Genomic DNA, 17412 nt, shown 5'->3' with positions numbered 1-17412 from the left:
TTTCTAGTATCCTTTCATTTTACCTTTCAGGACTCCCTCGAGCAATTCTTGCAGGGCAGGTCTAGTGATCATAAACTCTTTCAGCCTTTGTGTACCTAGGAATGACCTAATTACTCCCTCACGTTTGAAGGGAAGTTTTAAAAAGAGGATTCTTTTTAAAATATATATATACTAGAGGCCCAGTGCACAAAATTCGTGCATGGGGGTAGGGGGTGTGTCCCTCAGTCCAGCCTGCACCCTCTCCAATTTGGGACCCCTTGAGGGATGTCTGATGCCCTTTTAGGCAGTGGGATTGGGCCTAAACGGGCAGTCGGATATCCCTCTCACAATCCAGGACTGCTGGCTCCCAACTGCTCGCCTGCCTGCCTGCGTGATTGCCCCTAACCCAGTGGTTCTCAACCTTCTGGCCCTTTAAATACAGTTCCTTATGTTGTGACCCAACCATAAAATTATTTTCGTTGCTACTTCACAACTGTAATGCTGCTACTGTTATGAATCGTAATGTAAATATCTGATATGCAGAATGGTCTTAGGCGACCCCTGTGAAAGGGTTGTTTGACTGGCAAAGGGGTCGCGACCCACAGGTTGAGAACCGCTGCCCTAACCGCTTCTGACTGCCAGCCTGATCAACCGCTAACCACTCCCCTGCCAGCCTGATCGATGCCTAACTGCTCCCCCGCCAGCCTGATTGCCCCTAACTGCCCTCCCCTGCCAGCTTGGTCCTCCCCAACTGCCCTCCCCTGCAGGCCTGGTTGCCCCCAAATGCCCTCCCCTGCTAGCCCGGTGACCCCTAACTGCCCTCCCCTGCTGGCCTGGTAGCACCCAACTGTCCTCCCCTGCAGGCCTGGTTCCCCCCAACTGCCCTCCCCTGCAGGCCTGGTCCCCCCCAACTACCCTCCCCTGCAAGCCTGGTTGGCCCCAACTGCCCTCCCCTGCTGGCCTGGTTGGCCCCAACTGCCCTCCCCTGCTGGCCTGGTAGCCCCCAACTGTCCTCCCCTGCAGGCCTGGTGCCCCCCAACTGCCCTCCCCTGCAGGCCTGGTCACCCCCAACTGCCCTCCTCTGCTGGCCTGATCGCCCACAACTGCCCTCCCCTGCCGGTCATCTTGTGGTGGCCATCTTGTGTCCACATGGGGGCAGCCATCTTTGACCACATGGGGGTGGCCATCTTGTGTGTTGGAGTGATGGTCAATTTGCATATTACCTCTTTATTATATAGATTATATTTAACTGATTTGAGAGGAAGGGAGAGGGAGAAAGAGAAACATCAATGATGAGAGAGAAGCACTGATTGGCTGCCTCCTACATGACCCACACTAAGGATTGAGCCCACAACCCAGGCATGTGCTCTGACCAGGAATCAAACTGTGACCTCCCGGTTCATAGGTTGATGCTCAACCACTGAGCCATGCCAGTTGAGCTGGATAGAGGATTCTTGGTTGACAGTTTTTTCTTTTAGGACTGCATATATTGGCTCTTGGTCTTCTGGCCTCCAAAGACTTTTATTTTCTGTTTCTTGCTCTCAATTATTTCCATTCTCCTATCTTCAAGTTCACTGATTCTTTCTTCTTCCCTGATCAAATCTGCTCTGAATCTTTCTAGTGAATTTCTTATTTTAGTTATTGTAATTTTCAGCTTCAGGATTTCCTTTTGGTTTCTTTTTCGGTTTTCTATTTCCTTGATATTTCTGTTTTGTTTACATATTGTTTTCTTGACTTTCTGCACATCTTCCTTTAGTTCTTTGAGCATCTTTAAGACAGTTGTTTTAAAGTCTTTTTCTAATAGATCTGCCATCAGGTCTTTTGCACAACAGTTTATTTTTTTCCTTTGAATGGGTCATACTTTGCTCTTTCTTTATATGCCTTGTGATTTTTTGTTGAACACTGGACATTTGAGTCTAGTTAAGTTGTAACTCTGAAAATCAGATTCCACCCCTTCCCCAGGGTTTGCTGGTTTCTGTAATTGTTTTTGTGTTTTTTCATTGTTTAGGGTAACCTGTGTGCCAAGGTTCAGCCTGATGTGTACACTCAATGTCTTATAAGGTCTTTACTGAGCCTTTCCCTAGGCATGCACAGTCACTTTCTAATTTTCCCCACATATGCAATTGTTGTTGTTTTTTTAAATATATTTTATTGATTTTTTACAGAGAGGAAGGGAGAGTGATAGTTAGAAACATCGATGAGAGAGAAACATCGATTAACTGCCTCCTACACACCTCCCACTGGGGGTGTGCCTGCAACCAAGGTATATGCCCTTAGCCAGAATCGAACCTGGGACCGTTCAGTCTGCAGGCCGACGCTCTATCCACTGAGCCAAACCAGTTAGGGCTGCAATTGTTTTTTAATATCCTAGTCTTTAATGTCTGGAAAGGAGAAATAGTTAAAAATAAAGGGGGAAAAGGGTAAAGGTGCTTTAAATGTTCTAGAAGTCACATCAGCCAGAGGGGCTTATAACAATGCAGGGAGGTGCCACAAAATGGCTAACAACCTCTTTGTCTACACCTCTGTGATCAGAAGCAACAATCAGCAATCAGAGCACAGATCTCTGATATTCAGAGGAAAGGCAAAAATGACCCCATCCTCCAAGTTGCTCCAAGAACATATACACAACGGCCTGACAGGGAATGGGGATGTCTAACTTCTCCTGAAATCGACTAAAATTAACCACAATTTTCCTCTAATTCTTACCCTGAAAGTTACAAGCCTTCAATAGACTCCAGGGTGCCACAACAGTAATATCAGACAGATCCTGCCAGTGCAATTACTGTCTGATGGGAAGACAGATTCCTTGTACCTCCTATTCTACCATCTTCCCAGAATCGTTTATTTCTTTTTAATAATATTCTCTTGTGTAAGGCCATAAACTAAATTCTGTGTCCAATTATTTTGAAACTGGAAATCTGTATGGCTTGGCTTATCAGGCCTCTCTGGTCCTGAAGACTGCTGTCTTACTTGCTAGATTATTTGGGGGAAGGACAGAGAAAGGGAAGAGGCAATAGGTTTGATAAAGGCACCATGGGTTTCTGAACCCATCCTCATTCCCAACTCTTCTCCCTTGTTTGTCTTCTACTATAAAGGCAAAAAAAAAAAAGCCAGATACTCGTTTCCCAGCCTCCCACGCTGCTAAGACTAAACCTGTCAAAAAGTTCAGGTCAATGAGACACAGAAATCCAATGGCAGTAGAAGAATGTAACTCTGGAAAAGCTTTTGTTTCCTTATAAAAGAGAAAGATAGAGCGCTAGCCTAGTAGCTCAGTTGGTTAGAGCTACTCAGTTGTCCAGATACACCAAGGTTGCAGGTTTGATCCCTGGTCAGGGCACATCATTAATCAACCAATGAATGCATAAGTAAGTGCAACAACAAATTGATGTTTCTCTTTCACTCTCTCTCCCCACTCTAAAAAAAAATCAATAAACTAAAAATATTTTTTTTAAAGAAAAGGGAAAAGCAGAAAAGTCCCTGGTGCTACTCCTTCTCTTTTCTTCCTCACCCTCTGATTGTGAGGTGACAAACTTGAGACTAAAAGGTAAAAGCTAAAAGTGGTGAAGCAGAGAGGTAGAAAGAACCTAGGCCTTCTTGCTTAACTCTGGAAAAGAGTCCTAATTCTAGACTTCTTTTGTTATAAGGGTTCACAAAGTTTAAAGCTACTGTTAGGTACTTGCAGCTGCAACCATTCCTAACCAATAAATGATGATTTTCAAGATATATAGATTTTTCCTCTTTTTCTATTTAAGAAACTCGAAACTGAAATATGCAAGGAAGTATCTCATTCTATATCTTCATGAGTATTTATCAACTGTACCCTAATGCAGACTTCCATTTTCATTTTCACATAGTATACCAAATAAATTACTCTATCTCATTTCCTATTGCCCCAGGGTTCCTTAAAAACAATGGTTATATACTATTTGGCGGGTTTTGGAAGGCCAAAATGGTAAAAGAGAAGCAACTTATGATGTTGCTCTTGAGACTGAGGTAGTTAAAGATCACTCTTCATTAAGGTTCGGAGTTTTAGTTTGAGCCACATCTTTCCTTAGTGTTGGCTGATCCCCTACCTCAATACATAATGGCTGGCTCTTTATTAAACTCCAGGCCACTTTGGGAATTATCCTTAAGAATTAACATCAATATTCATTATCTTTCCTAAAATGGCAGCTACGTTCTTGAACGGATTAAATGCTCAGCAAACTTTAAAGGACCAGTGCCTTGGAACAGAGATTCCAATAGCAATCAGCAGGGCTTGGTTCTGTGTCAGTTACATAGCTAATTGCTTTTGCTCTAATGGTAGACTTTTTAGTATTCTGCTTTCCAGATGTAGCCACTTAGTTGAGGTACCATTAAAGTTCCCAAAGGAATAACTAGTTTTTAACAAAGCAAGGAAAGCTTCTTTTTGGGTCAAAGTGATTATCACTCAGTAAAAGTTCCGACATTACCCATTTATATTTTTCAATATCATCTCTCTTCTCAAACTATTATTAGAATACTAGTAGCCCTGCACACAAATCCGTGTGCCAGTAGCTCTCTGCGAGGCCTTCGCGCCCACTGCCCAAAGGCTCTCCGCAGCCCAGAGGCCCACCCTCGGCCGGGCACGGAAAGCTTGCCTTGTTGCCAGGGCGACAATACAAGCGTTCCACGCCCCAGCCTGGCCAGAGACCCATCTGCAGTGGGGTGTGGAATGCTTGCCTCATCGCCGGGGTGAGGACACAAGTGTTCCCCCCACACCCCCAAGCCCTCCGCGGCCAGGGTGGTACGCTTGTGTTGTTGTGGCGACGAAGGCTGCTCACGCTGCCCGCTCTCAGTGGCCGCCCCCCCTCCACAACTGAGGGACTCCCGCGGGGCTGAGAGGACTAGGTGCCGCTATCTTGTGGCTATGGGCGCCACCATCTTTGTGATGGAGTGATGGTTAATTTGCATATCACCCTTTTATTAGATAGGATTATGAGGTATAGACCTTTCGAAAACACATCACTCACTTTTATCTTCTAATTTGCTACACAGTAAGTGAAGTCATCCCTGGATCTCACATATGGGTTGGGAAGGCCAAAGATACAGTGTGAACAATGTGGACCTTAACCATTAGATTTAGGCAAATCTACTATACGGTGTTTTCCTCAATTGGGCTGCTAAAAATTTCATTATGGAAAAAGAACTCTCCAATCCAGGGTGGGGAATGTCCAGCCCGCAGGCCACAATCATTTGGTCTAGGCCTGCCAAGGCATTGGGGTGAATTAATTAAATGTTTGACCAAATATAGCAGGCTAATTTTTAAGTTGATAATTTTGTATGGCCCACAAATTATGTTATAAATATCTAAATGGCCCTTGGCAGAAAAACGATTCTCCATTTCTGCTCTAAACACTTCTTGATAATACAGGAGATTCTGAATGCTTACAATGAGCTGAGCAGAGCATATACAAGTCACAGTATAGAGCCTATAATGACTTTAAGGGCTTATACAATTTAGTACTGTAATGGTTAAGTCAAAATAAAAATTGAAGCTGGAAAGGCTGGAGGAAGGGAAAGAGAAAAGTAAAGAGAGGGAGGGAGGGAAAAAAAAGATCTCACTCACTCACTCACAAATAATTCCAAACTGCAGCAATATGTTGTTTTAAACAAGCTATCTAAGCTGAAGTGCCCAGAGCCTTAGCAAGAGGTTATAGGGTGGTAAAGAAATAGAAAAAGACTCAAATGGTTTGGCAGGTCTCTTAAATAAACCAGAAGCTTGTAGGTAGGGTGTACTGAATTTGGCTTGCCACCTTAATTTTTTCCAGTATGTACGTATGTATGTATGTATGTATTTATTTTATTGTTTAAAGTATTACATGTCCCCTTTTTCCCCAATTGACCTCCCCCCCACCCAGTTTCTTTACCTAATGTAGTATTTTCCTCATGTGAAAAAAGTAAGTAGTAACTACAAGGAGCTAGCTAATTTTCCCCCATGTCAGAGACCTCAGTGGTAAAATGGTATAATTTCTAGGGGCCAGGGAATAAAATTAGTAAAGGTTATTAAATATCTTTATTTTAATGACTACTTAATTTTAATGTGCATAGGTGTTTGATTTAGACTAACCATAGTTTACGTCTCTATACTTTCATTATGAACTGTAATCTAGGCAATTTGCCTAAACTCACAAAGCTTATTTTATTTGTCAAATTGTAAGAAGAAATGTATTCTCTTCATATGATCATTAGCAAAACCAATTCAATTATAAGTCTCAAACACTAAATTTTACAAAAATGGACATGTTCCTATTCTTATATTAACAGAGTATATGTTAATATGGAATGCAGAAGGAAAAACTGAAAATGATAGACTCATGAAAGAAAAAGTCAGGCCAACTTAGTAGTGACTACAATAAAACAAAGGCAGTTATATAATGCAATACAATACCCTTTGACCAACATGTTCATGTTTCCCTTACCCACAACCACTGGTAATGATGATTCTGTTCTCTGGTTCTATGAGTTTGGCTATTTTAGAGTTTATGTGTAAGTGAGATCATACATTATTTATCTATCTGTGTCTGCCATATTTCATTTAGCATAATGCCCTCAAGATCCATCCATGTTGTTGCAAATGGAAGGATTTCCTTTCTTTCTTATGGCTGAATAATATTCCATTGTGCTCAGACATCTCTCAGAGCAATATTCTTGCCTATACGTCTCCTAGGGCAAATGAAATAAATGAAAAAAACAAAAACAAAAAACAAGCAAATGGGGCTACATCAAACTAAAAAGCCTCTGCAACAGCAAAACAAACCATCAACAAAATGGAAAGGGAACCCACTGTATGGGAGAACATGTTTACCAATGATACATCTAACAAGGGCTCAATTTCCAAAATATACAAAGAACCTATACAACTCAACACCAATAAGACAAACAACCAATTAAAAACGTGCAAAGGACCCGAACAGACACTTCTCCAAAGAGGACATACAAATGGCCAATAGGCACATGAAAAAATGTTCAATATCACTAATCATCAGAGAAATGCAAATCAATACCACAATGAGTTATCACCTCACACCTGCCAGGATGTCTACCATCAATAAATAAATGAACAAAAAATGCTGGTGAGGATGTGGAGAAAAGGGAAACTTAGTGCACCCTTGATGGGAATACAGACTGGTGCAGCCACTGTGGAAACAGTATAAAGTTTCCTCAAAAAATTAAAAATAGAATTGCCTTTGGACCCAGCAACCCAACTTGTGGGAATATGCCCTAATAATTCCAAAACATCAATCAGAAAGAATATATGCAACCCTATGTTCATAGCAGCTTTATTTACAATAGCCAAGATATGGAAACAGCCCAAGTAGATGAGTAGATAAAAAAACAGTGGTACATTTACACAATGGAATACTACTCAGTCATTAAAAAGAAGGAAATCTTATCTTTTGCAACAGCATGAATAGACCTGGAGAGTATTATGCTAGTGAAATAAGCCAGTCAGAGAAAGGCAAGTATCATGTGATCTCTCTTATATGTGGAATTTAATGCACAAAATAAACTGACAAACAAAATAGAAAAAGAGGCATGGATATCTTGCCACCTTAATTTAATGCAGAAAAAAATTCTTACCATTACTTGTTGATATATTTAGCTTATTGATTATCTTCGTGTCTAACTTGCAAGGTTTTGAAATAAAACCAGGCAAATGGGAAACTCCTTAAATTTTGGATGTTTGCGTTATAGTCATAAGAGATATTTTTTAGAATATTGGCCACTGAAGAGAAGGACAACAGGTAGGCAGGGGAAAAGAATGGAATCTATGCTGCCTAGCAGTAATGCTTATCCGCATGCTTCTTTACTGTCATAGTGATCCAATACTGAAGCAATTCATCAGTTTCCCTAGAAACTGCCCCTGCTAATCAATCCAGCCTCATCTCCTGCTGCTCTCCATCACAATTTGTGCTCCATCTACAGCAAGCTACCTAGAATTTCTCTGAATGTACCATGCTGCTTCTTTCTTCATGTCTGACATTCTCTTATGTGTGGAATGTTCTCCACCTTCTCTGTCTCGCAAATTTTTCTTTATCTTTCAAAACCAGTTAAAACATAATTTCCTCCATGAAACTTTCCCTGATGTCTACCAGACCTCTCAGTACTTGAAAATACTGTACTTATATTATTATATTTATCATATTATAATTTAATTGCAGTTATGTATCTGGCTCCCATACAAGACAGGGAATAACTTTGATGTCTTATATATCTTTTTATCACTAGTATCTAGTATGATGTCTAGTACATTATAGATATTCAAGTTTTTAAAAATTAAATTGAACTCACAAAGGCTAATAAAGGTCCGACTGAATTGAGAACATTATTCATGAGCTAGTTTCTGGAAACCAGCCCCCAGACTTATTCAAAATTGGAGATATTTGGCAAAATACACCAAAGGGAAAAAATGCCATTTTATTATTTCAATAGAGTCATATTCAATTTTTGATTGTGGTCTAAAATGATAAAAAATTCTTATTATATACAACCTCCCACCCTATTATATCAGAATGCAGACAAACCAGGAGGTACTAAAGGGATCCTATTAACCTTCATATCACATTACAACAGCCCCATCTGTTAATCTGGGAAAGGAGTAAGGATAAATATAAAAGCCATTAAGCAGACTGATGGGTATCAGGGAAGAACTAAGACTCTGGTAACTCTTAGTCTTCACTTCTTGGTAACAACTCACTACAGCAAGTTGTAGATTTCAACCACAGTGTGGCAGGCTGTGGTTCCTACATTAGTTGTTAGAGCTGCCCTGACATATAATGGCTCCTATATTAGTTGCTAGAGCTGCCTTGACAAAGTACCACAAATCTGGTGCCTTAAACACAACAGAAATTTATTGTCTCACAACTCTGAAGGCTAGAAGTCTAAAATCAAGGCGTCAGCAGGGCTGGTTCCTTCAGAAGGATGTATTCTATGCTTCTCTCCTAGTTTCTGGTGGTTTGCTGGTAATCTTTGGTGTTCCTCGGCTGTGGCAGAATAACTCCAATCTTTATGTGGTTCAATTTCCTGTTTTTATAAGGATACCAGTTATATTGCATAGGTGCCCACCTTACTCCAGTATGACCTCATAATAACTAATTACAGCTACAATGATCCTATTTCCAAATGAGGTCACATTCTGAGGTATAGACCTCTATCTAGTAAATTAACTGAATCAATAAACAACTTCCAAAACAGAAAGCACCAGGCCCAAATGGGTTGGTGAATTATACCAAACATTTAAGGAAAAAAATTATACCTATTCTCTACAATCTCTTCCAAAGGATTAAAAGCAGAGGGAATACTTTCTTACTTATTACTCTGCCTGCCAGCCTGATCACCCTCTAACCACTCTCCTGCCAGCCTGATCGACGCCTAACTGCTTCCCTGCCGGCCCAATTGCCCCCAACTGCCCTCCCCTGCCGGCCTGATCTCACCCCGAACTGCCCTCCCCTGCTGGCCTGGTCGCCCCTAACTGCCCTCCCCTGCAGGCCTGGTCACCCCCAACTACCGTCCCCTGCAGGCCTGGTCCCCTCCAGCTGCCCTCCCCTGCAGGCCTGGTTCCCCCCCCCCCCCGCAAATGCCCTCCCCTGCCGGCCTGGTTGCCCCCAACTGCCCTCCCCTGCAGGCCTGGTCCCCCCAACTGCCCTCCCCTGCCAGCCCGGTCACCCCTTACTTCCCTCCCCTGCAGGCCCGGTCGCCCCCAAATGCCCTCCCCTACCGGCCTGGTCACCCACAACTGCCCTCCCCTGCTGGCCATCTTGTGGTGGCCATCTTGTGACCACATTGGGGTGGCCATCTTGTGCGAGGGCATGATGGTCAATTTGCATATTACCTCTTTATTATATAGGATGAGGCCAGCATTACCCCAATACCAAAACAAAGAAAGGCATTACAAAAAAGAGAACTACAGACCAACATCTCTCATGTACATAGATGTGAAAATCCTCAACAAAATATAAGTAAATTAAATCCAACAATGTATAAAAAGAATTATACACCACAACCAAGTGAGATTTATCCCAGGTATGCAAGGCTGATTCAACATTTGAAAATTAATGTAATCCATTACATCAACAGGCTAAAGAAGAAAAATCACATCACCATATCAACAGATGCAAAAAAGCATTTGACAAAATCCTACACCTACTCATGATAAAAATTCTCAGCAAACTAAGAATATAGGAGAATTTCCTCAACTTGATAAAGAGCATCTACAAAAAACCTACAGCTAACATCATACTTAATAACGAGAAACTTGAAGCTTCCCCACTAAGAGCAAGAACAAGGCAAGGATGATCCATTCCCCCTCTCACTATTCCATTTCAACATTGTACTAGATGTCCTAGCTAATACAGTAAGACAAAAAAGGAAATAAAAAGTATATAACTTGGGAAGGAAGAAATAAAACTTTTTTCACAGATCACATGATTGTCTGTGTAGAAAATCCAGATGAAAACAAAACAAAACAAAAAAACACCCCCAAAATACTCCTGGAATTAATAAGCAATTATAGCAAAGTTGCAGAGTACAAGGTTAATATACGAAAGTCGATTGTTTTCTTGTATACCAGCAATGAACAAGTGGAATATGAAATTAAAAATAATATATCATTTATATTAGCACCTCCCAAAATGAAAGACTTAGGTATAAATCTAACAAAATATGTATAAGACCTATACAAAGAAAATTATAAAACTCTAATGAACAAAATCAAAGAACTAAATATATATTTATTGTCAAGATATTAATTCTTCCCTAACTTGATCTATAGATTCAATGCAATCTCTATAAAAAACCCAGCAAGTAATACTGTGGGTGTTAACAAACTGATCCTAAACTTTATGTGGAAAGGTAAAAGACTCAGAATATCCAACCAATATTGAAGGAGAATAATGCTGATAGACTGACACTATCCAACTTCAAGACATAAAACTATAGTGATCAAGACAAGATAGTATTAGTGAAACAACAGACAAAAATATTAATGGAACAGAAAAGAGAGCCCAGAAATAGACCCACATAATTATTTTTAACAAAGGAGGAAAGGTAATACAAAGGAGCAAACATGATCTTTTCACACAAACAGTGCTGGGACAATTGGACATCCACATGCAAAATATTAAATATAGATATTAACCTACAACCTTCACAAAAATGAATTCTAAATGAGTCATAGACATACATTTAAAATACAAAACTATAAACTCCTAAAAGATAACACAGGAGAACACCTAGATAATCTTGGGTCTGGCAGTGACTTTTTAGAAAAAAATACCAAAGGCATTGACTCCATGAAAGCAATAATTGATACACTAAAGTTTATTAATATTAAAAACCTTGGGGGGAGGTTGGGGGTTAATGGGAGGGATGAGGACACATTTGTAATACCTTAACCAATAAAGAAATTAAAAATATATATATTGAAAACCTCTCTGTGAAAGACAATGTCAAGAGGATGAGAAGGCAAGTCACACACCAAGAGAAAATATTTGCAAAAGATAAATCTGGTAAAGGACTGTTATCCCAAATATACAAAGAACTCTTAAAACTCAACAATAAGAAAAAAAAATGGGCCAAAGATTTTGACAGACCTCACCAAAGAAGATATACAGATGGCAGCTAAGCATATGAAAAGATGCTCCACATCATATGTCCTCAGGGAACTGCAAATTAAAACAAAAACGACATAACCACTACACACCTATTCAAATGACTAAAATCCAGATCCCTGACAACACCAAATGCTTGTGAGGGTGTGATGCAATAGAAACTTTCATTAATTGCTGGTGGGAATAAAAATGGTATAATCACTTCAGAAGACAGTTTGGCAGTTTCTTACCAGACTAAACATACTCTTACCATACAATCTAGCAATCGTTCTCTTTAGTATTTGTCCAAGGAGTTGAAAACTATGTCGACACAAAAACCTGCACATGGATATTTACAGTAGCTTTGTTCATAATTGCCAAAACTTGGAAGAAAACAAGATACCTTTCAGTAGGTGAACGGATAAACTGTGGTACATCCAGAAAATGAAATAGTATTCAGTGCTAAGTAAAAAGGAAGAAAAAGCAGAGGAAAAGAGGTATCAAGCCATGAAAAGACACAGAAGAACCCTAAATGCATAGTACTAAGTGAAAGACGCCAATCTGAAAAGACTACTTACTATATCACCCCAACTATATGGCTTTCTGAAAAAGGTAAAACTATGGAGACAGTAAAACAATCAATAGATTACCTGGGGTGGGGGGAGGAATGGGATAGGGTGAACAGGTGGAGCACAGAGGATTTTGAGAGCAGTTAAAATACTCTGTATGATAATATAATAAAAGATACATATCATTATACATTTGTCCAAACTCATCAAATGTACAACATCATGAGCAAACCCTAAGGTAAACTATGGACTCTGGGTGATTGTGATGTACCTATAAGTGTAGGTTCATTGGTTGTAACACATATACCACTCTGGTGGGGGATGTTGATAATGGGGGAGGTTATATTATGTGTGGGAGAAAGGAATGTGTATATGGGGAATCTGTACTTCCCCTTCAATTTTGCTGTGAATCTAAAATAGCTCTAAAAACATACTCTTAAAAAATTGAAAACCACTAAGTAAAAGAACATAACTTGTTGTATGTTTATGTTCATAGAGTGCTCAGAAAAAAAAGTCTCAAAAATTAAACCTGAAGTAGAGTACTCACTGCTTATTAATCTAACTAGAGGCCCGGTACACGAAATTCGTGCACTGTGTGTGTGTGTGTGGGGGGGGGGGTTGTCCCTCAGCACAGCCTGCACCCTCTCCAATCTGGGACCCCACAGGGATCAGGCCTAAACCAGCAGTTGGACATCCCTCTCACAATCCGGGACTGCTGGCTCCCAACAGCTCGCCTGCCTGCCTACCTGATTGCCCCTAACGCTTCTGCCTGCCAGTCTGATCACCTCCTAACCACTCCCCTGCCAGCCTGATCAACGCCTAACTGCTCCCCTGCTGGCCCGATCGCCCCCAACTTCCCTCCCCTGCAGGCCTGGTCGCCCCCAACTGCCCTCCCTTGCAGGCCTGGTCGCCCCCAACTGCCCTCCCCTGCTGGCCTGGTTGCCCCCAACTGCCCTCCCCTGCAGGCCTGGTCATCCCCAACTGCCCTCCCCTGCAGGCCTGATAGCCCACAACTGCCCTCCCCTGCCAGCCATCTTGTGGCCAAATGGAGGCAGCCATTTTTTGACCACGGGGGGCAGCCATCTTGTGTGGGGACGTGATGGTCAATTTGCATATAACATCTTTATTATATAGGCTGTTAAGACAGAAAACCACAGCATAGCAGAAAGTCCAGCTTCCAAGCAAGAATTGTCGAGAGTCTCTTTGACAGACTCTAATCCAATTATATGCCCCAGCCACTGATTTTTCTATCACCATTTCCCCTTTGTTTCTGAGACAGCATCCATGACTTTCTGTTCATGCGGTAAGGAAGAAATTGCTTCCCAGAAAGGCTTAGCCCACTGCATTTTTCTAGATAAAGAAAAAACAAAAAGCCATTCGACTCTGACAAGCTGATTACTGTCTGTGGAGGAGCAAAATGCCTCCCATAGGACTAGGGAATAGCCAACAAGGTACAATATGTTCGAACCTTTAACCACTGCTCTACCAAGAGATGCTAAAGATGCACATTCATTCTCTCTTTCTCTCTTCTCTCTTCTCTCCTCTCCCCTCTCCCCTCTTCTCTCTTCCCCCTCTCTCCTCCCGCTCTCTCTCTCTCTCTCGTCCCATGTGAATGACTGAAAGTAAAAGCCTCCTAAGGCCCTATCTGGCTGTAGTTTCAAATGCATATAAAGTACAAGAATGCTGAAATAAAGTCTCCCCTTTCCACTTTTGCAATTACCTATGCATAAAACTTAGAAGAAAAGGAAAGGCTTAAGAGGGAATTGCTAAATTTAAAAAAATCTAATATAGTGCCTTATAAACACATATTTAGAACCTAGGCCCTTGAACATTTTAGAGTAACCACTTTTATTGTCCCCTCCCAATTCAGCCTAAGTGGACTATAGTCTCTTCCTTAGTCCTAAGAACTACCTTGGACTGAACTAAAATGTCTGAAGTTATAAACACAATACAGTGAAAAAATGAGTGCACACAGATTACCACTGTGTAAAAAGTGATGCTCAGAGAAGTGACAGATGTCTAATACTATCTGCCCATTCTGGTATTACACAGCTAACTCCACCTAAACAACACAACTGAGATCTTTAAAACTATTTCAGCAAGTCTTTTCACTTGATTCAAATATAACTGATGCCTGTTAAAGGGTTTTTTGTGCGGGGGGGGGGGGGGGGGGGATCATCAAGCTTGATAACAGACACACAAAACGGAGGTAACTGAGGCTTAGCATTAAAAAACAGACCTTAAGCACTAGTCGGTTTGACTCAGTGGATAGAGCATTGGCCTGTGGACCAAAGGGTCCCGGGTTTGATTTAGGTCAAAGGCATGTACCTTGGTTGCAGGCTCCTCCCCGGGCCCCGGGCTTGTGCAGGAGGCAACCAAACGATGTGTTTCTCTCACATTGATGTTTCTCTCTGTCTTTCCCTCTCTCTTCCACTCTCCCTAAAAATCAATGAAAAAATATCCTGGGGTGATGATTAACCAAAAAATAAAAAAATAATCCATCCTATTGAGCTGTCACTGTCTGTCCAATAACCTTATAGGAGCCAAGTTTGTAGTCTATGTTTGATAGGTTGCTGCCTTGAATCCCTTTTCCCTTTGCATTTATAGTTTTATAGGAACTCTTGTCAGGGGACACACACACACACACACACACACACACACACACACAGAAGTATATGCATACATACAACTAACTGGCCTGTCCGAAGCATCCAGTAAAATAAACAAATGAGATCTTTGGATACCTATTGTCATTATTTTTGTAGTTTGTGACCTTGCCCAAAAAAGCATTCTCAGCTCTGAAGCCAAGAATTTGACTTCACCGTCAGAGGTCAGATAAGAGTATAGTCAGATATTTTCTGCAGTTGAATGAAGAATTAGTTTCACACAGTCCACAGTTATATAATGAATCATCATCAGAATCAAGAAGGAATATATATATATATATATATATATATATATATATATATATATATATAAGCAACTTTCCAGTAAAAGATAAAGACATTCAAACAAAACAAACAAAGAATTCCTTTACTATAAATATCAACTATGAGACTCCAATCTCTTTTGGTCCTTTATGTGTACTTCAACATATTTTTATCACAAGTCATTTCACATAAATATTTTCATGTATCTATTTAGTTGTAAACTTTCACTTCCAATAATAAATTATATGTCCACTGCATTAGCACATCACAGTTTGTAAGAAAAGAGCAGATATATGGCAGTGCTATGAAGTCAAGGAAGGAAAGGATATGAAATGTGAGTGGAGAATAATTTTATTATTCAACAAGTAAAACCCTTCATGTATCTATCATATGTCAAGAACATCAGAGAATAAACAAGCTAGCAATCACTGGGTAAAACATACATCTCAGCACACTGTTAAAGTACTTCAAATCACACCCTAATTCCACTTTAGTCATATTTCCTCGTTACCAATTAGTATAGCAGCCACTATAACAAAAGCTGCACTACTACATGGCACTACACAAAGCAAGATACCCAGATCCCATCCTTTGCATTTGGGAACTTACAGGCATAAAACTAATATGGAGAAGAAGGAATATGAATCAGGAAGTGACCCAGTCTAGAATTCACAAAGATGATTCCACAATGCTTCTTTGGGCCTATTAGTGGAGGATGCTGAAACTCTGATTTTTAGGTTCCAGTTTTCTACATTTCTGGTTGGCCAAAAATTAGTTTCCTTGCCCTGGCTGATGTGGTTCAGTGGTTAGAGTATCAGCCCACAAATCGAAGGGTCCCAGATTCAATTCCCAGTCAAGGGCATGTACCTGGGTCACAGGTTGGATCTCCAGTCCAGGTCCCGGGTGCATGTGGGAGGCAAACTATTGATGTCTCTCAGTCACATAGATGTTTCTCTCTCTCTCTCTCTCTCTCTCTCTCTCTCTCTCTCTCTCTCTCTTTCTTCCCCCCCACCCCCTCTTCCTTCCTTCCGTCCCTTCCACTCTCTAAAAATCAATGGGTGAGGATTAAAAAGAATTAGTTTTCTTTCCCATCTTAAAATCATATCCCTGCTGCAAAACAATGGTTGTTTATCTCACATTTCAGTAGCACTCCCAAGCAGATAAAAAACAACAACATTATAGATTAAGGCTGAGGCAGTTGGAGAGAGATCTTTTAAGAATTCTTATCTTTTTGTACAGGCAGAGCTCAGCAGTCAATCCAGCTCTCTCTGGTATGGCATTCAGGCCTAGATCAGCAGCAAACTATAGGTTTCTATCAGCAGCAAGCCAAATCTTAACTAACTGCATTTGTCCCATTTACCAAAAAACCACTACTTACCCATATTGTTCTATACTAGATATACATATTTACATGTATATGGAGAATAAGAAAGCAGTTGAAACTAGTCTGTCTGGGTTTGCACTGCAGTTCCATCACAAAATATTATGTGACCTTGTACAAGTTATTTAACCTGAGCCTCTTTTCTCATCTGCAAAATTGGGATAATATTTTATCCTCTCTCAAGGAATTTCTAGGATTAAATAATACCAGTAAAGCACTTTTCCACAGTTCAGAATAAGAGCTCAGTTAGCTTCTGTTATTGTTGCTGTTGTTATTGTTATCACATTGATAAAGTTAAACAATTTTCTTTGTAATATGTTCTTTCTCATATCCCCACATATGATCCCTGGGTGGAATATAATTTTCCTGCACTTTATATAAACACAACATTTCCTCTAAGTTGTATGTGTATGTATGTATACATGAGCTGTTGGTCTGCACTAATTATGTTAATCTTGAACATCATGGTATAGAGCTTTCCTAGGCCAATGTTCATCTTACCTCAGAGTCAGTTAGATTCAATAAATAAGAAAATTATATTAGTATTAAGGCCAAGACTGGAAAATTCTCATATGTAGTCAAATCTAGTAGATAAAGAGTCAATATCTCTATGAAAAGAGACCATACCCAATACCAGGTAGTTTGAATTCTAAGTAGACAGGAAACTTGAATCCTAAAACTAGAGAAATCAGGTCACTTCATTTCCCCATATTTTATCAATCTAAATTTTCCAGAGCAAGAAAAGGAGAAAATGTCTCTTTTTCTGTCCAAAGAGAATTAAGTTGCTTCTAGTGTTTATTGGGGCTCTTAAGCTCTTAAGATTTATACTTCTCACCTAGCTTATAGTAGAAGGAAGTTGAGATAGCCCAAAACATTCTCATAAGTTGCCATGTCTCCTTTGCTTTGGGGCCATTCCACCTAAGCCAGTTCTCATCTATTATCTC

The 17412-nt window shown here is 40.4% G+C and overlaps 1 protein-coding gene across 7 annotated transcripts in view; it reads right to left on the bottom strand.

Moving 5' to 3' along the window:
- LOC139007081 (cyclic AMP-dependent transcription factor ATF-7) overlaps positions 1 to 17412 on the bottom strand; it is a 109364-nt gene that overhangs the window by 57881 nt on the left and 34071 nt on the right. The window contains exon 3 of one of the 7 annotated variants that reach the window (XM_070410108.1): positions 11592 to 11663. The exons of the other annotated variants lie outside the window; for them this stretch is intronic. Within the exon in view, the coding sequence (XP_070266209.1) occupies positions 11592 to 11627 (36 nt within the window). The 5' untranslated portion in view covers positions 11628 to 11663. The remainder of the gene's footprint in view (positions 1 to 11591; positions 11664 to 17412) is intronic. 7 annotated transcript variants of the gene reach the window in all.

This window comes from Myotis yumanensis, unplaced genomic scaffold (assembly GCF_028538775.1).
Source record: "Myotis yumanensis isolate MYYU_CA2020_CCGP unplaced genomic scaffold, mMyoYum1.0.hap1 SCAF_3, whole genome shotgun sequence".
In the NCBI taxonomy this organism is placed as follows: Eukaryota; Metazoa; Chordata; class Mammalia; order Chiroptera; family Vespertilionidae; genus Myotis; species Myotis yumanensis.
Note: the sequence above shows the minus strand (reverse complement) of the source record. Positions and strands in the feature narration are given on the sequence as shown.